This window comes from Spermophilus citellus (assembly GCF_964194105.1).
Source record: "Spermophilus citellus genome assembly, chromosome: 13".
In the NCBI taxonomy this organism is placed as follows: domain Eukaryota; kingdom Metazoa; phylum Chordata; class Mammalia; order Rodentia; family Sciuridae; genus Spermophilus; species Spermophilus citellus.
Genome location: NC_138193.1, coordinates 110,870,147 through 110,894,186, shown reverse-complemented (window position 1 = coordinate 110,894,186; position 24,040 = coordinate 110,870,147). Strand labels below are relative to the sequence as shown.

Here is a 24,040-nt window from a genome sequence, read left to right as displayed (position 1 = left end):
TTGTTTTAAAAACAAAAAGAAAAACCCAAAAACTCAACAAAGTGCCTGGCCTGTAGAAGTCAAACCACCAAGTTCCAAAGTCAGTCCAAAGGCTTCCTGTAAAACCACACTGCCTCCAGTATGGAACCCGCACTCCCCAGGGCTGGCCACCTAGGAGTGCCACACCCAGGTGGAGCTCTCATCCAGCAAGCCCCAGTTTCTCACATCATGTAAAATAGCCGTCACTCATGCTTTCTTCCCACCACACTTCCACATGGACCACAGGTTTTATGTAAATAGCATGGGGTCCAGGAAGGTCACAGAAGGACAGTGTTCATTATCCACAAGGATGGACTCTTATTTTTTCTTTTAATATCCTGACCAGACTTAAGACCATGATATAAAAGTAAGATTAGTTTCTAGGAAGTACCTAATACCATAATACTCTTATTTTTAATTATTACAACTACCTCATTATTTTAAAATAATGGTATTTTCAAGACCAGAAAGACATATCATCCAATTAGATAACATCTTCAAAGTTCTTTTATTTTTAATTGGATACTTTGGCATATTAGCTATTAAACAAACATTTTTGACTCCTGACCTGGTAGAGCCCCCAGCCCATAAGTAATACATGCAGGTTTCTTTCTATTATAATACATTTAGACACAGTAAAACACCCAAAGTAAACCTTTTCTTTACCAAAGAGGGTGTTGGAGTCTGCCAAGCATCTCTACGTGAATGTAACCCCTACTTCATTCACAAGCCCAGACCTCAATAAAAAATGCTCACCTCGTGTTTTCAAGAATGGCAACTCCTTAACAGGGACTCAGTTTACAACTGGAAATAAAGTTTAGAACTGAAAAACCCCCAAGAGATTCCATAGTGACTAACAGTATAAAGGAATCTGAGCCATGTCCTTCGATCTGATGCAAGAATAGTATGTTCTACAGATTTTCAGAAATTCCCTAGGCCAAGTGACTCCCTATGGGAGCTAACAGTATCTGAAAAGCCTACACTGTAAACACAATATGCCAAATGACAACTGCAGACTTTTGAAAAGGGACACCCGCACATTTGCTTTCAGGAAGAATAACTAACCCTACAAACCCCCACCCAACAAGGGCCCAGTCACCGTCTTGGCGCCTCCATTTCTCCTCGATCTATTTAAGGTATTTTCTTTCCTTTGGTAATGCTGGAACTCAGGCCTTCACACTTGCTGCCCCAGGGTTCTACCCATGAACTACACCTCAGTCCTTTTTATTTTTTTTGAAACAGGGTCTCCCTAAGTTTCCCAGGTGAGTCTCAAACCTGCCTCAGCTGTGATCACAGGCCAATTAGGGTATTTTTTGAAGAACATGTTTTCATAATCACAGTTAATATTAAAACTAACATGGCACAATGATGGACAGCACAGGCCAAATGGAATCAGGCTCCAACCTCAGCCACCACTTATGCCCACTTCTGGTGAGATGATATTCCACACCCACCTCTGAGGATCGTTAACAGGATAGAATGATGATGCAAACACAGGGCAGACACAGAACTGCTGGAATAGCAACAATCATGAGGACAAGATGAGACTACAAATCAATTTTAGCACTGCTAACAGTTTTAGTTTAGTATCAGGAATACCAAAAGTACCTGTACCTTTATTCTAAACCTTTGAAAGGCTTTTAAATATGGTCCACAAAGAGTATAAAAGAAAAAGACGTAAAGTCCACTTTCTTTCCTGGCACATTTTATTATGTCTCATGGGATTGTCCTCACTAAAGGTAATACTGTCCCCCTCAGGGTCTGCTGAGCAACTAACCACAGCTAATCAGCTTCATGAGAGCAAATTTTCAAATGGCTTCAGGCTTCTGCCTGCCAGACCACAGTTCCAAGATCCTCCTTCACTCCTAACACAGTCCAGGCAGTTGTGACACATCTTTATCTAAGAACCCGCAATGTAGGAGCCTCTTCAGCCCTGATGGGTGATGTGCTGAGGCAGACCCTGATGCTATCTGCCTTTCAGGGTCACGGTGGGTGGAGAAAAAGGCCACATGAGCTAAGGTGGCCCCTACTTTCTCTAGCTCCACCCACTGGCCAGTCATGTCCACTGTTCTGTAGTGAGCCCAGGATGGGAAAAGCAAGTAGGGAGAGAGACACAGGACAGCCACCTCACTGCAAGCCACCCATCAAACAGGGCACTCAAAGCCACCAGCATAGATGCTATCTGGAAAACAGTTACATTCAAGAGACAAGGAAGAGATAATTTCAAGTACTGAGCAGCTACCTTCTATGTGTTCAACAACAGTGTGAAAAGGTGTCCATGTTCTGAGGAGAAGCAACAAGGATCTGTGATACAGACAGGGGTCACAGGACAGCATGAGCACCTTCAACAAGCCCGTGCTGGCTTCATCAAGCAGTCAAAAGACCCAGAAAAGAAATGCTTCCTACCAAGAATGACCTCCGAGAACAGTTCATCCAGAAGTTCAAACCCGGGGTCCTGGTAGTCAAACCTCTACCCAGCAAGGGCTCACGGAGCCACCCACACATGCAGTGCACACACCGTGCTCCTGCACATGGCACCGAGTCCACTGCAGGCCCAGGAAGGCCACATCCCAAAGCTAATGGAAATCTAGCAGAGCTTGAAACCCAACTCCTCTCTGGCTTCAAAACAGTGCTCCTAAGACCCATACTAAGGCCACCCTGTGGAAGCCAAAGCTCGAGTTTGATCTTTTCTCATGTCCTACTACGCTGCGCCAATTTTTTTAACGTCAATAAAATGGACTTCTGAGGAAAATACCACGTTACTACTTCCTAATATTTTAAAATACTCACCCTGTAGTGTGACCGTTTCTGTCTTACTCCACTGAACAGTCAATGGCTGGGACTCAGTCATCCCTCCTCCTCCTCGCTGCCTTTGACACCACTGTCAGCGCAAAAAGTACTGCTGCATGAACGACCGCCCTCAACCAAGTTCAGAGGTGTGCACCACACGGCCATTACCCCTGAGCTTCTGGACATCTTTAGTCACAGGATAAAGACTGATCCAACCTGAGGGAAGCTGAGGCACCTGAGGGGAGGTTTGAAGTCACTTTCCTGCAGCTCTCTCAGAATAATCCCCCACCAGGGGGCAACATGTTAGATACCCACAATTGACTGCATATACTTACATCTTTCACATTTTTTACATAATTTGTGTTGTTGAAAAACAGTTGCAGGCTGGGGTTGTGGCTCAGTGGCAGAGCGCTTGCCTAGCACACTGTGAGGCCCTGGGCTCTATCCTCAGCACCACATAAAAATAAACAAATCAAATAAAGGTATTGTGTCCATCTGCAACTAAAGATTTTTTTTTAAATCAACTGCAACATTACAAAGAAATATTTCAGTTCCATTTCTCATGGCAAAGAAGGTTCTCCACTCTTCCATTTTAATGGCCCACGTTTCTGCTATTTAGACTGAAACAATGGCAGTTCCCTTGTGCTGTGTTCCAAACATCTCAAGACTATTTTTTGGAACTCAAAATTTTCCCATAGAAAAGTTAAAAAAGAAAAAATGAAATACAAGAAGGTGCCTTGATTCCTCTTCAGCACAGTAGAATACACAAAGCCCTGTCTTCCTAATGCCAATTCGCTGTGCCTGAAACCCATTGCTATTCCCTCCCTCTCCCATGGCCTAGGTAGGGAGCTCCCTACAGGCACCCCTCCTTACCCTAGCCCACTGCTTCTCCCAATTCTGCTCCCCTGGAAACAGGAACAGAAGTACAGCCCAGCAGCAGACGCTTCAGATACAAGAATCAGGTGAGGGAGCGCTCCCGGGTGCGGAGGAAGGCAGGAGGAGCAGCGACTGCTGGCCAGACTCCTTGGGGGCAGGCCTGTGATGAGCCAGTGGTCCTCAAGGAGCAGAGGCTGTGGCTGGACAGAATGAGATCCGGGAGGTTACCTGACAGGTCTGCTGACACACAGAAGTCATGTTCCGTCCATTCACTCATTCCGCAAACTGAGAACGTACAATCTCCTAGGTACTGCACCACACCCGGAAAATAAAACAAGACGACGTCACAGAACTTGTAGTCTATGAGGGCAAAATCTCAAAGATCAGTGAGAGACGGTGGGAGGGGGAAGGGCTCTCCAGACAGAGCACAGTGAAAAGCTCCTGCGGAAGAAGACAGGATCTCCCAGGAAGGAAAGCAGCTCAGCCTGGAGAACAAGGCCAAGTGGCCAGCCAAGGACAGGGAAAGCACGCTCCAGCCTGGACGCATTCTTCTGACTCACGGAGAGTCCCCCAGGTACCAGGCACGCTGCTAGGCCCTGGGGGTGGAACAGCGTATGAGTGAAGGGTTCATGCCCCAACTCACCCACATCCACAGGGGAGGGCAGACCAAGAGTGACATACACACTAACTTCAATCAGGGGTGCGTGACCATGAAGCCAGCACTCAGCTGGAGGAGCTCTACGCACGCACAGCACACCTACTACCAGGCCTTTCAATGCTGCTAGCTGGGCCATACGTTAATAGACACGTGGGGAGTGTGTCCGTTACCAGACCGTGTATTTCTGTAAGAAAGGCCATGTGTCTGTTTTTAAATCATATATACTAAGCAAATGCCAGACAAAGGAAGTCAGCCCGTCGACATTCCTCATACGTGATGGGGAATGTGGTGCATCTGCTTCTCCCTTGACAGCACAGGGGACTATTACACAATGCTCTTCAGCCCAAGAGAGGGAGGCACTCACAAGTGTGATCTGAGGTGACACTGTCCCCTCCCCAAGCTCGCCTTTCCTCTGTGCCTACCTCACACTCACACACACTTCCCATAATCTCTTACAATCGGCTGCCTAGTAAACCACCAGGCCTTGCACTCTGGCCCTCCCGCAGGCTACTGGCTGGCATCAGGCCCTGCCAGGCTACCACTCTGGCCAGCTGAGGCCCTGACTCACAGCACCCTGCCCCTGTTCTCCTGGCTCCTGGGTGGGTCAGCCATTTCTACTTTAAGCTGCACAGGCTTAAAGTGTGCACTCACACACCTCCCCCCAGCCTCAGCCCTGAGGGAAGAGGCTGAGGGACAGCCTGGCACCCCGGGCAAGGGTTGCAAGTCAGTCTGGTGAAAAGAACAGATGCAGACGTCAATAAACAAAACAGACTGACCGCACAACCAACAGCCCCTGCTGGGGTCCTGCCCACCACAAAACCACCAGGTCATCTTCCCACAAAATGAGGCTGATATCCGTGCACCCCAAGAGATTTGCTGTGACCCTGGTTCTCACCTACGTATCATACCTGAGAAACCTGTCCCACTGACAAAGCCACTAGAGCTTGAAGCCCCAGCAAATCCCATCACTCACCTCCCCCTGCTCCAGAGTCAGAAGTCCTGTGACCACTGAGGCCAAAAGGAATGGACAGGAAAGAGCTAGACGGAATTCATACAAGGGGCAGAGCGGGGCAGAAAGTGTCCTAAGGCAGATGAATGGAAGGGAACAGAGACCAGGAGGTGACACAGCTCCCAGCCTCTGGGCCCAAGCTCCAATTAGAGACCACCAGGCCAATGGACCTCAGCTGCTGCCATCCAGGAGGCACTGCTGAGAGCCATAGCCAAGTTGGAATGACACATGGCATTTTTGCCAGAGTGGTTGAGATGATAATGGTGTGTATTCAATTGTATATTAGACCCCTGCTGTCCATCTCAGCCTGCTACTGTGGAGTTCTCCTGGGGGGATTCCCGGAGAGTTCCCACTGGTTGGGGAAGTGCGGGAGGAAGGATTTCCGGTTGGTGTGGTGTCGCGTGCCGTGCGGAGTTTGGAAATAAAAGTTTGTTCCTGCTTCAGTGACTCGTGATTTGTGCCCAGCCAGACTGCAGCAAGGCATGGTCCCTGAAAGAGCAGAGGTGAGGTCAGGAAAGAGCGGCAAGTCCTCTCCCCAGGCAAACTGAGAGCACACACTTTGGAGACAGCTCTAAAGCACAGCAGGATGTCCAGACCAACAGGAAGAGCCGACCTGTACTTCCTAGTCCTGCTGATTATCTAGAAAGACTCCTGTTAGGTGCTATGAGTGATTCCTTTAATAGCAACAGCTTTTCATTTCACAAAAAGGGTAAAGGGCACACTGGCTGTGACAGCCAGGAATGAGTGTTAATCACAGGATGAAATCACTTAAAAGAGCACACCTGGAGTAATGGACAGGGGTACAAGTCCACAATCCCCAGCCCCCAGGCCTGGCTCCAGTTGTCCAGTCATAGAGCGAGAGGCCCGCGGCAGCTCCCCTTCCATGTGTTCTGGTGGCATCAGGAAACAATGAAGTACTGCTATCCAAAAGCAGCAGTGCATGAACTGAGGCATAAGGCAGAGAAAAGGGAGAAAGTCAAAATTGAAATTATGGGAACTCTCAACTTTATTTAGGGCTTTTTATAGGTATGAGGGGGGAAAGGTACTGGCACTCATAAACATCTCACATTCTGGGGTTCCAGAAAGCTCCAACCACAGCTTATCTGGAATGACTTTCAGAAGAGAATCTGGAGGGCAGCTGGCACTGTCCCCTACAGTATTCAAACCAAGCTGTCCCCAAAGCATCTATTTAAATGTCTCAAGGACAAAGAAATATTCCACAAATCACACTGTTATCAAGGTCATCCTTCCTTGGACCAAAAATGTGCCTTTTCACATTTCAACTAGTGATCCAATCCTGTCTGAGTAATCCAAAGCCCAAACAAACCCTCTCCTTTCCAACACTAGATGGGCGCTACCAGGTCTCCCCTCTAACATCTAGGTTTCCACCCTTTGAGGGTCAATGTTATTTTTGACCCTTCATTCTTATAACTAAATTCAGGAAAAATGTGGATGCCTATAAACATTTCTAAATTTGCTAAAATGAGAAAATATTTTAAAAATCCTTAAAACAAACATTTCCAAATGGTACCTCAATTTTAATATTGATCTTTCTGTACGTAATTCCCTTTATAATGCTCATTTTTGTTGGGGAGGCAGGGACTGGGGCAGGAACCCAGGGCCTCTCATCTGCTTTACTGAGGTAAAATTTACATGTCATAAAATGTAAATTCAATGGATTTTAGTAAATTTACCTTAAGCTCGGTTTAAGAATCCTTCCATCACCCCCGCCCCCACAAATTCCCTCATTTCCATTTTCAGTCAATCCTCAATCCAAGCTCCAGCTCCCAGCAACCACTAATTTCCTCTTTCATTACAGTCTTCCTTTTGTAGAAACTCCGCACACGTGGGCTCTGGCCTGTTCTTCCACTCAGCATGAAGGTTCCAGGTGCCATTCCTGTGTGGCAGGCTCCTGCTCACTGACCAGCAGCGCTCCGCCCAGCGGAAAGACCTGCACATCTGGGTTGTTTCCAATTTGGGCTATTGTGAATGCACACAATGGCTACTGAACATGCACACACGAGCATCTATGTGGATATGTTTTTGTCTCTGGGAGCAGAATTACTCAACTGTATGATAAAAATGTGCTTAATTTTTTAAAAAAAACTGCCAAACTCTTCCCCTCTTGGGCTGCCCCATTATACCTTCCTGTCCTGTTTTCTCTATGTGATCACCACACCTGCTTCTTAGGGACTGTAAAGTGGTATCTTGCTGTGGTTTTAATTTGTATGACCAATGATCCCAAGTATGTAATCATATGCTTATGTTGCATTTGTTTATCTTTTCTTATGACATGTCTATTCAAATCTTTTGCCCCTTTCTTGATTGGGTTGTTTGCTTAATATGGAGCTGTAATAGTTCTTTAAATATTCCAGATACAATTTATGTTTAAATATTTTTTGTTTAGGCGTAGATGGACCCAATATCTTTATTTTGCTTATTTAGTTTTATGTGGTGCTGAGAATTGAACCCAGTGCCTCACACATGCAAGGGAAGCACTCCACCACTGAGCTACAACCCCAGCCCCCAGGTACAATTCTTTAGCAGATAAATTTTTGCAAACTTATTTTAGTCTGTGGCTTGCCTTTTCAGTTTATGAACAGTGTCTTCTGAAGAGCAAACTGTTTCATTTTAAATAAAGTCAAAACCATCAATTTTACTTTTGTTGTTCATGTTTTTAATATCATCACACCTTCACCTAATCCACTGTCAAAAATATTTCCTCCTACAAATGGTAGAATTTCTGGTCTCACATGAAAGTCTCCAATGTATTTTAAGTTAATTTGTGTGTGTGTGTTTTAAGGTAAAGGTAAAGATTATTTGTTTGCGTGTGTTGTTCAAATGTCATAGTACCACTTTTGAAATGATAATCCTTTGGCACAGTGAACTGGCCTAGCACTTTGGTCAATAATCATTTGACCATATTTTGCTCAGCTAATATGCATGTCTACCCCCACACCTGTTGTACACTATTTTAATTACTAGAGCTTTAAGGTAAGTTTTGAAATGAGGTACTGTAAGCCCTCCAACTTTTTCTTTAGGGGCTAACCCAGGTCCTTTGTGTTTCCACTTAAAATTTGAGATCATCTTGTCAGCATCTACAAAGATATCTGTAAGAATTTTAACAGGAATGCACTGAATTTATTAATCAAATACAGATAAAATACCATCTTAACAACTTCCAATCCATGAACATGGTATACCTTCATATATTTATCATGGTATATTTATCTAGGACTTCTTTATTTTCTCAGCAGCGCTTTTCTTTTTTTTTTTTTTTTTCCAAGTCTTCATACGTGTACTTTGGATAATGATGTCTATCACATTCCACCATCCTTGCTAATTCTTTGCCCCCTCCCACCCTCTTCCCTATCTAGAATTCATCTATTCCTCCTATGCTCTCCCTCCCTACCCCCAAAAACATTCGGCATTTGTTCTTTTGGGGACTGGCTAACTTCACTTAGACTCAGCAGTGCTTTTCAATTCCAGTGTAGTTGTCTCATGCTTCATTAAATTTATTCCTAAGCATATTCTTCTTTTTGTTGCTATTGTGAATCAATTTAAAATTTTCACTATTAGACTGTTCATCTCTCTCTCTCTCTCTCTCTCTCTTTTTTTTTTTGAGTATCAGGGATTGAACTCAGGGACACTCGACCACTGAGCCACATCCCTAGCCCTATTCTGCATTTTATTAGAGACAGGGTCTCACTGAGTTGTTTACCACTTCACTAAATTGCTGAGGCTGGCTTTGATCTTGTGATCCTCCTACCTCTACCTCCTGAGCCGCTGGGATTACAAACATGGCCACCGTGCCCAGCTGGACTGTTCATCTCTAATAAAATAACAATTTATGTGTTTATAAGCCTTTACTTTTACCATATTCCTTTTTTGTTGTTTTGAATAACATATTCTTCACTTTCAGTGTTAAATATCAGCTCTAACCTCATTACTCCACTTCCCTTCTACCAAAATAAGTTATACCAAGAGGAAGGCAAACATTTCCACCATCTCTTTAGGAAACTATCTGGTTTAGAACAGTAATTCAAAGTGAGCCATTAATAAACAAAGCTCAGATTGTCTACTATTTGTGCCATATAACATTTAAAATTACACTTAGCAAAAACCAAACTTATAACATATTTTTTTAAGTTGGTATAAAGAGTCTCTCTGCTTCCCACTCTTAAAAATCTTAGTTTTCGGGCTGGGGATGTGGCGCAAGTGGTAGCGCGCTCGCCTGGCGTGCGTGCGACCCGGGTTCGATCCTCAGCACCACATACCAACAAAGATGTTGTGTCCGCTGAGAACTAAAAAATAAATATTAAAAATTCTCTCTCTCTCTCCCCCCTCTCTCACTCTCTCTTTAAAAAAAAAATCTTAGTTTTCATGTTTGAACAAATTCAACTCACAACCTCTTTTGTAAATAAAACATAACTGAAGCACAGCCATGCTCATTTGTTGTGGCTGTCTTTGAGCCATAACAGTAGAGTGTATATGTTTTACAAGCCTATAGCCAAAGTTCACTATTTGGTCCTTTACAAAGTCTGCTGTGTGAATCAGGCAAACATTGCTCTCTCTTAAATTAAGAAGAATTAATATCCAATGTGTAGCACTACAGAATGTTTGTATCACTGCTTAAATGTCAGTCTCGATACCTAATTCCCAATGTGAGGCTATCTGGAGGTGGAGTCGTGGGGATGTGATTGGATCATATGGCAGAATCCTCATAATGAAATTGATGCCCATAGAGAAGAGACCTAGAAAGCTCTCTTGCTCCTTCTACCACGTGAGGTTACAAAGAGAATCTCAATAACTATGAGTCAGAAGCCAGCCTGCACCAGACCAAATCTGTGAGCCTGATCTTAGACTGCTCAGCCTCCAGAACTGTGAGAGAAATTTCCGTTTTTTATCAGTTTGTGGTACTATGTCACAAAAGCCCAAACTAACTAATAAGATATGTAAGAATACTCTGTTCCCTAAATATTTTTCCTTAGTCTTTATCACCTAAACTTTTCAATTATTTTTCCTCAAAATTTTTAAAGTTTATTGAAAATATTGGCTATTAAAAAAAACACTGAATATTAGAATAAGTTAAGTTTCACAAGTAAATTACCTAATATGGACCAGAATAATACAGCCTGTATATGAATGTTGAATGAAGGGAGCTACAAAAAAAAAAAAAATCAAGCTTATATTGTGTCAAAAGATTTTAATTTACACACGGATCTGTTTTAGAGAACAACGATACAATAAACACCTCATAAAGATCATAAAGCAGATAGATTCAAGAAATTTAAAACTGTTGAGTACTCGGAGAAGTACAAATTATTCGTTTTAAATATTTAAAACCCGGCTGTTCAAAAAATATGCACACCACATAAAACTAGACTGAAAGATGTAAGTAGAATTGTATAATACATGGACAATAACTTTGAGCAACACATAAGAATGTTCAAATCCCATCCATCTAGTGTGACTGGGTTGTAGCTCAGTGGCAGAGCTTTTCCTTCATATGTGTGAGGCCCTGGGTTTGATCCTCAGCACCACATAAAAATAAACAAACAAAAATAAAGACATTGTGTCCATCTACAACTAAAAAAAAAATTTTTAAATGAGCATATATGAGTAACAAGAAAGAAAAAGTAAAGTCAAACACAAAAACATAAATGGGTATAAAATGAAACAGAAGAGACCTTAAAATACCAAAACACACATTTTTTCCAGTTAATTATTCCCCTGCTATTTGTTTCCTAATAACAATTAGGATGGCAAAACCCAACTCATCCTAATCTGTTCCATCAGCAATGTCAGATTCCAACACCTGAATTCTGTTCTAAATGTCAGTTACATATACACAACTATCATTTTCTCTCCGAAAACTTACATAAAGAAAAAACACACAACTATCTGTCTTACCATAAAGATTTTACCCAACTATTTGTCTCTAAAGCAGCACTATCCAATAGAATTTTCTGAATAACAGAAAAGTTCTCTATGTTAGTCACATGTGGCTGTATAACAACTGAAATGTGACTAGTGTAACTAAGGACCTGAACTGTAAGTTTTAATTAACATATTACGTTAAATTAACATTAACCACATGTAGCTAGTGGCTACCATATTGAACAGTACTCATCCAAAGTACTAGAAAGTTAACTTCACAGATTTCTATTGGTTCAGAAAAGAAATAAGTTCCTTTTTCTTGCTATGAATTAACTAACCTTCTAACCCCAAGGCATATTACTTCTGCTTTAGCAAGTAAGTAGCACATAAATCCTGTTTTCAGTAACATAATCTGGTTTTCCTCCTACCATCTCCAGATGAAAAACATACAGCTAGTTTTTATCAGATATCAAGGGTACTGCAGTTTTACTTTGAACCAGCCATCTATACAAGGTTTTAAAAACAGGATCATAAAGGTACAGATTGCTTCACCTAAAACACCACCAAAATGTTCTTTTTTCTCTTATAAAAACTAATTCAAGGGCTGGGATTGTGGCTCAGCCTTGCATGTGCGAGACCTTGGGTTCGATCCTATAAAAAAGCACCACATAAAAATAAATGAATAAAATAAAGGTACGGTGTCCAACTACAACTAAAAAATAAATATTAAAAAAAAAAAAAAACTAACTCAAACTTCAAGAACTTTTAACCGTTGATTGGTGAAGAACACAACAGAAGGGTGATGAATAGTGTAAACACAGACCATGCAAAATAAAGTGAGACTTAGAAAAGCACTCATCAAAAGCTGCTGGGCTGATTTCTTGTGCAAAACTCTTGCAGACATTTGTGTTTCCAAATTTTGAAAAATAATGAACAAATATTATATATCACTTGTCAGGTATTATAGAACACTCCAGCAGGAACTGCTAGTATGCTCTGTCCCTGGGTTTTACATTAAGTACCTTTTACATATCTCTATTTCCAAATTTATATCTATAATCCTCCCATCCAGATCCCAATATGTGTAGACCTAGCTATCCAACTGCCATTACATGTCTCCAGTTACTTAAAGTCAACATTATTTACTCAACAAATACTTATTGAGTGTTTACTATACACCAAACATTGTTTTAGGGGCTGAATAAATACCCACTTGAAATGCTCTATATCCTCAAAATGACCCCCACTTTCGAGTAAAGTATGGAAGCTGGGACTTCCTTATTTTCTACCCACACTACCCATCCTAAATTACCCAAGTCTCTCTCCAATTCATTCACTCCACCCCACTTCACTGCTGTCACCTATCGACTAGTTGAGGCAGTATGGCACCACAGGACATCTGAAAACATCTGGACTCATGGTTGTCACACTTGGGGGGTGCTGCCAAGATCTTCTAAAGGTCCTTCAGTGCACAGGTCAGTCCTGAACATCAAAGAACTAGCCACCCTAACATGCCAGCAATGCAGAGGTGAGCAGCTGCACTCTAAGTGACTGGAAGTGATGCGTAGCACCAACTCGGCAGTTTTCCCCTTAAGGAATCATGATTCAGAATTATTTTTAGTATAACAAATAAAATTCTGAGTTGAGTACTCACTTGTGCATGCTCTCCACTCCTATTATGATCATGATGCAGTAGGAAATCCCACTTTGCACAAGAAAATGTAAGGCATACCTGTAACAAAGTAAGAGTCCTATTAGAAGAAGTCACAGACATCGAGCTCAAATAACTTAAGCTAACAAATACTTAGACAGAACCCAGAACATTCCCAGATTAAAAAAATAAGGAATAAAACCTACCAAGCCAAAAATTCACTGGAGAAGTAGTCCCATGTTCAGCCCCAGAAGCTGGAAACCAACCCCTAAACACTACACTCAGTGGCCCAGGATTCCATGTCTCCCAGCAACAGGAAGCAGGGTGGGGTCTGTGGCTCAAGGACCACAGCCTTCCTCCTACTCAAGCCAGTGAGTGAAGGGCAGCGTTCAAGGAAGCCCTGCACAACATCCGCTGTTCCCAAGCTGCCTTCTCCAACCCTAGCTTGACTCTGCCTTTCTCTGTTGAACAACTGTACTCACAAAACAACAAAAAGTACTGAGTATTAGCACTTACTAAAAAATGAGTATGCCCAAATCTATTCACAAAACAATTCTAATAAATTTAGAATACATTTGTCATCTGATAATTTGCTGTAATGTATCTACAAGACACTCTGGCTTACATGGAAGCATTTTCTAATATCTTAATGTAGAAATCAACAAATGAGAGAATTTATCCATTCATTTCACAAAATTCAGGCAACATAGGATTAGGATCTCTGGGATTAAAATCCATCACACCATCACTGAGGTCACGCATGTACGTGCACCCTCTTTCAATCTTTCTCCTTTGGTGGCATCAATAATTCATGATAAAAATTTCAAATCACTGTGTACAACTGAAGTATTAATAAATGTCTAAAACCTATGATTAGAATCACTTTTTAACTTAATCATTATGAAATAACTGCCACCACTGATATAGAAAAGTTACTTAAATATTTGAACACACTTTCCATACGTAAGGAAGAAGGTCCAAGGCAGGCACAGAGGAGCAACTCCCTTTGCCCACTGGGCCAGGCAGGCCACTCTGCTCCTGCCTCTCACACACAGGACACAATGCTGGCCTGCAGTGCTGCCGTGGTCAGAGCGCTAGGAGATGGCTGAAGACCTTTAGGAGTACAAATTCAAATATAAAGAGGCTTAAAAGAAAAGCATGGTTAACACACACCCTTCTCAAAATCATCCACATCCTATTTATTGCCAGCACAACAACTCACTCACAGACTTGAGCAAACATGTTGAAGGGCCTGCTAGATTCTTTCAGGGGCTTTTAAAATTGAGAGTACAGCTCATTAAAGGTACTTATCTTAAACAAGAGAAAAGAAAATAAGCTGTAGTATTCTTTGGGGAAAGTTTTACTTTTCTATGAGTAAATTTCCTTGGAATACAAGACATGAAAACTCTGAGGCCAATGATTTTATTTCTCAAACAGCACTATGGTGCCTACTGTCACTTTCAGGTGCCCACTCTCCTGGCATCGCCATTCTGACGACCTGCCTGGCAATCTTGTGGGTGCAGTGTAACGCGTGGGCAGCTGTCTAGAGCACCTCCACATCCAGCACCAGCTGCTGTTCGAATGGTCACTGCACTTGTGATGTCCTCGTGCTTTGCCACTTGGGTCTTTCAGGACTGAGCGAATACAAGGAAAGCACTGACCGGGTTACCTGGCAGGGAAAGCACCCAACTAGTAAGCATTATTAATAAAGTAAAAAAATTAGAAAATTTTAAAGAAATTCTTTAGTTTTCTTTTCTAGAAAAAAAATTAGAAAAAGAATTTTAAGATGCTCTCTAACCAACCCTCATAATTTCAGAGTTAAGGAAACTAAGGTCTGACACCCAGCTGGTATTCTAGTCAACAAGAAAACTTGTGTTGTCTCTGGCCAACCTGTCCACTGGTTGATTCTTCAAGGGGCGGGTTGAGGTAGAATGTGCATCATAATCTTTTCAGCTGTGTGAGCACTTTAAAAATAAATGCTTTCTCCCCAAATTTTAATTTATTTTTTACTTCAGTTGTATTAGTATTTTATTGACTGACTGGCTGATTGATAGAGGCGCTGGTGATGGAACCATGCTGGCCTCATGCATGCTAGGCAAATGCTCCACCACTGAGCCACATGCTTAGCCCTATTTTTATTTTATTTTATTTTCTGGTACAAGGGATTGAACTCAGGGGCACTCAACCACTGAGCCACATCCCCAGCCCTATTTTGTATTTTTTATTTAGAGACGGGGTCTCATTGAGTTGCTTAGCACCTCACCATTGCTGAGGCTGGCTTTGAACTTGTGATCCTCCTATCTCAGCCTCCAGTCCAGAGCCACTGGGATTACAGGCATGCACCACCACACCCAGCTAGCCTTAATTTGTTTTTAACTAACACATGTTATTTATTTTGAATTTCAAATCACACTAAAGATAGACATAAATTTATTTAATAGAGCACAAGTTTTAAAAAGGCTGAAAACATTTGATTTTTTCAACTACTTATTGAATATTATTATTATTATTATTATTATTATTATTTTGAAGTGTTGGCGATTAAACCCAGGGTCTCCAGGTTTTGGGGTAAGCACTCTACCACTGTACTATAACCCCCGTCCCCTGAAATGCCATTTTCTGAAAACCACTGTGGTAGACACTAGAAATATAAGAATAGATGACACCATTTCTGGCCTCAGAGAGCTTCCAGTCTAGAGAGAAACACAAATAAAACAAGAACACGACTCCAATACTGTATGATAAACACTAACAAAGAAATTGGATAAGCACAAAAATTTCCAATCTGGATCACCAACTAGGTGACAGGAACCCAGCTTGCGCATTTGTAATCTACAAATTCACTCCCAACGGCTTGCCTCCAGAGCATTCCAGAGGACAGGTTTGTGGATCTGAGATGCTCAACTATTTCAAAAACTATGGAACCAGAAACACTTTTGGTCCCAAGCGTTTCTGATAAGGGACACTCAACCTGTGACACATAAGTGACTTTGAGTAATGGCCCCTGCTCACAGCGTTTGCTGTAGCACCTTGGCTTTTAGTGCTCAGAATAATCACTGACTGCACTTTACACAGAAGCAAGTGAAGCTAACAGGGGTCAAATAACACGTCCAAAGTCAGACTACTACAGGCAAGGCCCCCAGACCTTATCGGGTCTATCTGACTTCAAAGTCTAAGCTTCATTTCATTACCCTATACAGTTACCAAAGGTATTTAAATGATTTTAACTATTAACTAATTTTCAGGTTTTTTTTAAAAAACCTTACAGATGATAGTTTAAAAAAAATTGAGAACAAGCAGAAGTAGGTAAAATACTCAATCATTACAGAGTACAAATGTATGTCCTTCCAAAAGGAAGCTGTAAAAACCAGTAGCAGATGATTACCTTTAAGTCTGAAAAACAAAGTGCTAAAATGTAAATGAGAAAAATATTTCACTTCTCACTAGCTAAATTCAACTAGCAAAGAGTGATCTTACACATGATGCAGAGGCATCAACACCTCTCTTCCCAAGGGAAGGAGGGCAAAATGGATTTCTCCTTTAAGAAAGGAAAACTCAATTTTTAAAAATCCTGATTATCACATATAACTTGAAATACTAAGATTACATAGCTGAGCATGGCAGTGCCTGCTGAAATGCCAACAACTCAGGAGGATGAGACAGGAGGATCGAAAATTTGAGTCAGCCTCAGCAACTTAGCAAGACCCTGTCTCAAAATTAAAAAGGGTTCAGGATGTAGCTCAGTGGTAGAGCGCCCGTGGGTTCAATGCCCAGTACCAAAAAAAACCCTTGCTATTATCCAATATTAAAGCCAGGTATCATGTGCCACCATGTTACGAAGCGTCCAAGGCAGCTTGCATGTCAAGGAAGTGCTTCCTCAGTAAAGAACAGTGAAGCAGAGAAACCTACCGGCCCTACCTCTATGTTACAGGGCCCCAGCATCATCATCCACTGTTGCCACAGGCCACAGGCCACAAATTGAGTGATATGCCCTGGCCAACCTCCTCCAACCCTCATGAGAACATTCTACAAGTACATATTGAAAACCCAAGTTACTTATGTGTAAAATGTATAGGCAGAAAAGTACTTCACTCTAGAAAAATAAACTGGGATAAGTAAGAATGGTAGGTTTGATACCTGTTGAAGCTGTTAATGGGCACCTGAGAGTGTGTACTCCTGTGCTTAAAATTTTTCATAATAAAAAGTTTTTTAAATGGGTGTTTATAAATAAACATAAATAAATATAAACACATTAATGTTTATATTTTTCCCCCATTGCATGATTTACCAGAAGCCTTGGTTTCTACCCAAGAAAACTTTGATGACACAAATCTGATGTCATCAAGGAAGGAAAAGACCATGTTTGGATCCACCTGGGAGATCAACTCACACCTCCTCCTGCACACATGCATGCCCAAGACAGCACCCTGACTCAAGGCTGGCCACAGGGCCATGCAGGCAGGGACACAATAAATTATTCCTCAGTGACTTTTCATGAGTTTCTAGGAAACACCTGCAATTGCCAGAGGCAAAAATTAGACTAAGAAATACTAACACACTCCAGAATGCTACATCATCCCAGAACAAACAGAAGTGTCAGACTGCAGGTGCCACACTCCGCAGGAGCAAGTGGCTGGGACAGATCACGCGGGTGCACTTCCACCTCACCGCACTCTGCTCTCAAGCAGCCTGGCATCCTCCTGGAGTGGTGAGCAATCAGCAAGTGACACGCAAGGTAAGTGTCCTAGAAAGGACACCAGAGGAAGGCACCAAGCAGCCCTTCACCAAGAGTCCACCTGATTAAGATGCTCTCCCTGGCACCCAGGAGGCGCTGTTCTGGATGAAGGCTCTCAGGTAGCCCAAGATAGAGAAGGGGCTCACTGAAGGACCACCCAGGCCCACACGAAGGACATAAATAAAGCTCTCCATCATAAATAACTTTTCTTCACCAAGAGCATACTCTTTTTGCCAACGGTAGAATCTAAACAATGGTAAGAGAGCTCTCTCAATATGGACATTACCAGACTCTTAGAAGCCACTAGCACCAAAAAAAAAAAAAAAAAAAAAAAAAAGAAAGAAAGAAAAAAGAGAAAGAAAACCATCACCAGCACCACAGCCATTTAAAATGTTCGGTCTTGGCATAAAAGATTTGCAAAATGCTGCAAAGAACTACCCAACCAGATGAAAATGTCTTTTTACATCCTTTTTTATCCGTCCTTTTTCATAAGTTACAATTTAGTAAATTCCTCTCTAAGACCAACCAAAGAGTGAGAGCCCACTCCCCACTCTTTGTTCTGCTATTAAAAATAAAAAATTTAAGTCTTGAGAGAAAACTTTATAAGCAAATAAAAGAACAAAACTCTTAAATGTATCTTCAGCAGCTCAATTCTCAAATATATCCAAATAGTCTTCATTTAAACGTGATCAAAGTAATACTTACCATCCAAAGCAAAAAAGTGCAAGATAAAGGCCCAAAAGGGTAGCAACTATATGTCTTATAAAAGAGCTAGTTTTGCTTGAATGTAGATAAGTTCGAAACCAAATGGCTGCTAACAAGGCAAAGAGTTGGCACACTACAAAGTTGACCTGTAAAGAAAAATCAAAATTTTGCATTAGCAACAGACTTGAATTTTTCATTTTATGGTATATTTAAATTCTCAGGACAAAAACATCATGTTTACATAAAATTAAGAGCTTCCAGTTTAAAAAACAAACAAAAATCCAGCCTGCCCAGGGAGGAACCTCAAGCTTGGACACCCTCTGTGCACACTGCACCTGGCACGGTCAGATGGGCCCAGGTCGGGGAGTCTGGAAGAGCACCTGTGTGGCAGAGGGAGCCCAGGCGTTGGAGCCCTGCACTAACTCTCCTGGGGGAAGAAGAGCTGGCCTCCACAGTGCTCCAGGGCATCCTGACAGTGGGAGTGGGGCCTGTGCAGTCTAAACACCATGCCTGTGAACCAAGGGCCCTGGCGGCTTAGTCTCAGGGACAGCAAGAGGACTGACAACAGACCTGCGGCCTTCAGAAAGCCACAGGGAAGCACCTCCCCAAGTCCCCAGCAGCACCTCCAGATGGCCTCACAATGGCCAGCGACCACAAAAGCCCCGGGAGAGGCGAAGGCTCTGGGGCCCTGGCTGCTCTCTCCCAGAGCTCCACAGAAGGGCTCCAAACATGGTTTTCACGGGCACGTGGAGCCTCAAGGAAACCCACCATTTCTTTCTTGCGAGGCACATTCTCACAGGATGTCCGGGAAGCTGTGTCCCTCAATCTGTGAGCACCAGACACCACGTTGCCCCCGAGAGGCACAGCTCTCCGACACACCCGCCTGAGCCCAGTGTCCCGGACAGGCTGCAGCGCCTATGCTCCTAAAGGGTTCCAACAGCATTTTGAAAAATCAAACCCAAAGTAAAATACATCAGAAAAGTCAGCATTCTTGATATTAAAAACTGTTCGCACTTCCATAGCTTTTTACAGTCCAAAAACTTCCAAATATATCAATTCTTTCTTTCAAATCTCTGAATAAAAAAAAATATTAGGATATGATTTTGAAGAAATTCTTTAAAAAGAAATTTCTTTCCTAATAAGAAATTTTAGAAAAAGAATTTAATACCGTCTACCCAAGAGTTGAGGAAAATAAGGTCTGACACCTATAAGTCCCTCGCCGTGCATGCCCAAGGGGCAGCCACAGGCACGCACAAACGCCCAGGCCCAGCACCCGCCCAGGGTGATTCTGATATCTAATATACAAAGGAAACATGTGCACAGGATTTCAATCAATATTAGACAGCCTCTTTGAAAAGTCTGCAGATAGTGGTTAAGGACATCGCAAAGGAGAAGCCTGAGGGTGAATGTCACCAAGCAGGTGGAAATGCTGGGCCACAGCGCAGGGAGTTCCAAATCCCTTTGTTTGAGGAACCTCCCTCCTTCTCCCTCAGCCTTCTCTCTCTTCCCATATTTGTATATTAATATAATTTAAAACAAAGTGTGGGGGGTGGGGTGGTGGCTCAGTCGTGGAGCACTTGCCTACCACATGTGAGGAACTAGGTTCTATCCTCAGCATCACATAAAAAGAAATAAATAAAATACAGGTACTGTGTCCATCTACAACTAAAAATATTAAAAACAAAGAAACAAACAAAAACTGTGAAGCTGGGCATGGTGACGCAGACCTGTCGTCCCAGTAACAGGGGAGGCTGAAGCAGGAGGATCACAAGTACAAGGCCAGCCTCTGCAACTCAGAGGGACCCTGCCTCAAAATTTAAGAAGGGATGGGGATGTAGCACAGTGGCAGCTGCCCCCCCTAGCCCCATTCAATTGCTACTACCACATACACTCAAAAAAAATATATGATTACTATAGAAACATTTCAGAACTACTGACATATCAGACGGATTTTATAGAATCTTTGTGACCATCTATTTTCAAACTGTCATCTTTTTAGATCAAGAAAAGGAGATCAGATCTTACTCTAACCAAAATCTTTGGTGCCCGAATGTCTTTGTTAACACACACACGTGCACACATTCTTACAATCCTCAAGGCATGAGAACCATCATGCTGGACAGTAAGAAAAAGGGGGGAAACCCTACAACATTAAGGAAGCACTCAGTGATTAAAAGTGCAAATGAAGGGCTGGGGATACAGCTCAGTTGGTAGAGTGCTCGCTCGCATGCACAGGCTCTGGGTTCAACCCCAGCACCACAAGAAAAAAGAAAAAAAAAGTGCAGGAGAGAAATGAACAGGGGATGGAGATGAGAGGGAGGGAGGGGCTATAAAACATAGCATTGAAAAACCACTGACAATTTTTTTTCTTTTAAGAAAATGTGATTTGCACTCTGCTTCTGCATAGGAAGGAAAAGAACAAAGTGCATGTAGAAACACTGTAGGAGGCCACTGCTCCAATGCCCGGAGGACAGAGGCCTAGACTTGCTGGGAGAGAAGTGAGCTAAAGAAGAGGGTCAGGGTGGGTAGCTAGACAGGGACTAGAGCGTGGGAAAGGCAGCTCACAGCTGATGGACGCTGGGGAGAAGGTGGGCAGCAAGGGCAGTTTAGGGGAAATGGACTCTATCTTAGCTGTTCTTGGCTTGGGAGTGCCCAGGGGACAAGCTGGCACAGTGCAAACACAGCTCAGCATGACAGGAAACCTTAGGCAAAATCCCAGAGACCTGCAAAGCTCACACCCAAGGCCAAGCACCAAGAGCAACAGAGGAGCAAGCAGAAGTATAAGAATGAATAGTCCTGGAGTGGGGGCAAATGCTCAAGCAGCCATGGTCACTGCCAAGTGTCAAAAGTCCAAAGGAGCCTCCTGATCTGGCCACCACTGGTGATCGTGATGAGAGTAGCTGACAACTCCCCAGAGCCATATCTTATAGATGAGAAGATTTAAGTCCCAGTGTGGAGGGAGCCTGACTAAGAATTCATACATTTACCCACCAGCTGCCCAGGTAACCATGCGGGAGACAGGAAGATGCACAGAATGTGGTCCTGCTCAGGAAGGATGAGGAACAGTCCCAGTCCAGAGCTGGAGCAGGAATCCAGTGCTAAGGCCTAGAAAACCCAAGGAAAGGGCAGCGCCCACCCCCCCCTGCAGAGGGGAGGCTTCCCGAAGGCAACCCTGGCCCACAGGCCTTGTAACTGCCTGTGAAGAATAAGATTGGGACAGTCGTCAGTGGTACAACTCTAAGGAGGGGGAGCAGCGTCATTCCTATCAAGATGTGCAGGACAGCCAGATGGAAAAGCCCAGATTATCTGTTACTTGGCTAGGAGAGACTAGAAGACGTACACACCCAAAATTCCAATAACTCCTCTGAAAGTTCTTAAATGTAAAACTTCCCCACACAGAAATCCTATCTGTCTTAGTCGCTGAGATCAGGTGGGGCTGGAAAGGCAAATGGATTCTGAGGAGGGAGAAAGAGCAAGAGTGCAGGTAGGCACGCGCCTCCAACAGGTCCTCCTTCAGGACCCCAGGGCTGCGGGTCGTGCTACCCACCACGCACTGTGCTCCTCACACTAACTCCATCATCCAGTCCCAAGAACGGGGAGCTGCCACCCCAAGCCACTCAACCAACTAAGCACCAAGCTCAAGGTCACATAAAGGAAGACTTAAGCCCAAGTCTGACTGAGCCTGCGCTGTCCCAGCCTCTGCTTCCAGAGGCAGTCTGAAGATCACACTCAATTGCTACAGGCAAGATTCTGAAAGACATGCTATCTCCTAGGTATGGCTGTTCTGTTTCCAAAAAACCCACAAAAGGCCATTTCACATAGCTAATAAACATGATCAAAAATATGCCGTGTGGAATTACTGTACACTTGTTTTGGCCTGTTACTGTTATCTTTCTATATAAGTTTTCTTCCAGGTGGAAAGAAGTAAACTAAAAAGATTTTATGTTCTTCTTTCAAAAACTATTTTATTGAAAATAAAGACATGCCTCCATACCTGCAGGTTCCACAATCACCAGATTCAACTAACCATGGGTGGAAAATGTGTATATGTGTGTGTGTGTGTGTGTGTGTGTGTGTACTGAACACTCACAGACTGTTCTTCTTGTCATTATTCTCTAAGCACTGTAGTATAACAACTATTTACATTGTATTAAGATTGTAAATCATCCAGAGATGAGCTAAGTATACAGGAAGTCACATTCAATACTGCACCATTTTAAATAGGAGACTTGACAGCCATGAATTTTGGTATGTGAGGGGGATTCTGGAACCCTCCTCCCCAGTACTGAGGCACGTCTTATCGAATTGAAATGACCTAACCCCTGAAGTAATGAGCCTTCAAACTGCATTCAGTAATGCGGGAGTGGGAGGCAAAGGTGGACAGCACAGGCAAAGGAGAAAGAGGGCAACAGCGAAAACCTGAAACCTTTTGAAGACTTATTTATAACACATCTGTTTCTTACAAAAGAAATTTTTGTTTAAAAAACAACAAAATTTTAAAAAAAAACTGCATCTAAAAATACTTAGAAAAGCCATGATTTAGATAGGACAGAGGGGTGCTTATTCTACATAGTGTAAGGGAAGTATTTTTTTCAACAATGAGGGACTGGGTTCAATTTAACACGTAAGTTAGTGTCTGACACGGAGTTTGAAAGCCACCTGAGTACTTAGTGGCTCATAAAACTTCAAAGTAATAGCAACAAGATTATCTTTTAAAGACATTCAAAGAATTTAATAATAAGTCAAAATAAATTTGAAAGAAGTTTAAGAGATTCCTTAAGAGGAAATTTGAAAGCCTTTCCCAAGGGGAAAAAAAAAAACAGACATAAAAAAGACCGGTAGATTTTGAATATACAAAGATTTTTTAACTACATACGGGAAAATGCAAAGAAAAAAAAGCAAAAAACAAAAAGTGGGGGAAAATATCTACAAAACATGACATTTATTTAATATACTGAAAACTTTTACATAGCCATGAGAAAATTATGAACTACCAAAAGCAAATTGGACAAAAAGGTATGCAAATTTAAAAATGTCAATGTCTCATTCAGATCTAAGAAATGTTCTTTTTCAACCCTAACTAAAGACGTGTGCATTAACCACCAAGAGGCACTGCATTTCACCTCCACTGGGGATCGGCTGGCTAAGATGATGCATGGACCAGAACTCTCAACTGCCAGAAAAGAAATCTTCAGGACCATCTTTCTGTAGTCAATGTTCCAGAAATGAGAGCAAAGCAGGCCCCTCCATCCGCCCATGATTACACAAAGAGCAAGACAGACTTGGTGATTTAAGCTGGTGAGGTCTGGGGATGGCCTGTTAGTGCAGCATAACCTAGCTAGTTTTTCCTGACTTGATATATAACTAAAACAATGTCAAAGAAAAATATACACATACCCCCATGAAACACATAATAAAGCATATTAAAAATATGTAGAAAGAACTTCAAGAAGTCAAAAGAAGGGCTGGGGATGTGGCTCAAGCGGTAGCGCGCTCGCCTGGCATGCATGCGGCCCGGGTTCGATCCTTAGCACCACATACAAACAAGGATGTTGTGTCCGCCAAAAACTAAAAAATAAATATTAAAAAATTCTCTCTCTCTCTCATTCTCACTCTCTCTTTAAAAAAAAAGAAATCAAAAGAAAAAATACATCATGTGGAAAAAGAAACTAACATATAAGTCACAGATATTACCAATTAAAAAAGATTGTTAAATGT

At 42.4% G+C, this 24,040-nt stretch overlaps 1 protein-coding gene across 3 annotated transcripts in view; it reads right to left on the bottom strand.

Annotated features, from left to right (window-relative positions):
- Window positions 1-24,040, bottom strand: part of MBOAT2 (membrane bound glycerophospholipid O-acyltransferase 2) — a 127,662-nt gene that overhangs the window by 61,547 nt on the left and 42,075 nt on the right. The window contains exons 2-3 of one of the 3 annotated variants that reach the window (XM_081264556.1): window positions 18,323-18,468; window positions 12,886-12,963 (exon numbers count right to left, since the gene is read on the bottom strand). In XM_081264556.1, coding sequence (XP_081120682.1) covers window positions 12,886-12,963; window positions 18,323-18,468 — 224 coding nt within the window. Of the gene's footprint in view, window positions 1-6,133; window positions 6,216-12,885; window positions 12,964-18,322; window positions 18,469-24,040 lie in introns of those variants that run through there. The other 2 variants (XM_081264557.1, XM_081264558.1) reach the window with 2 other exon arrangements.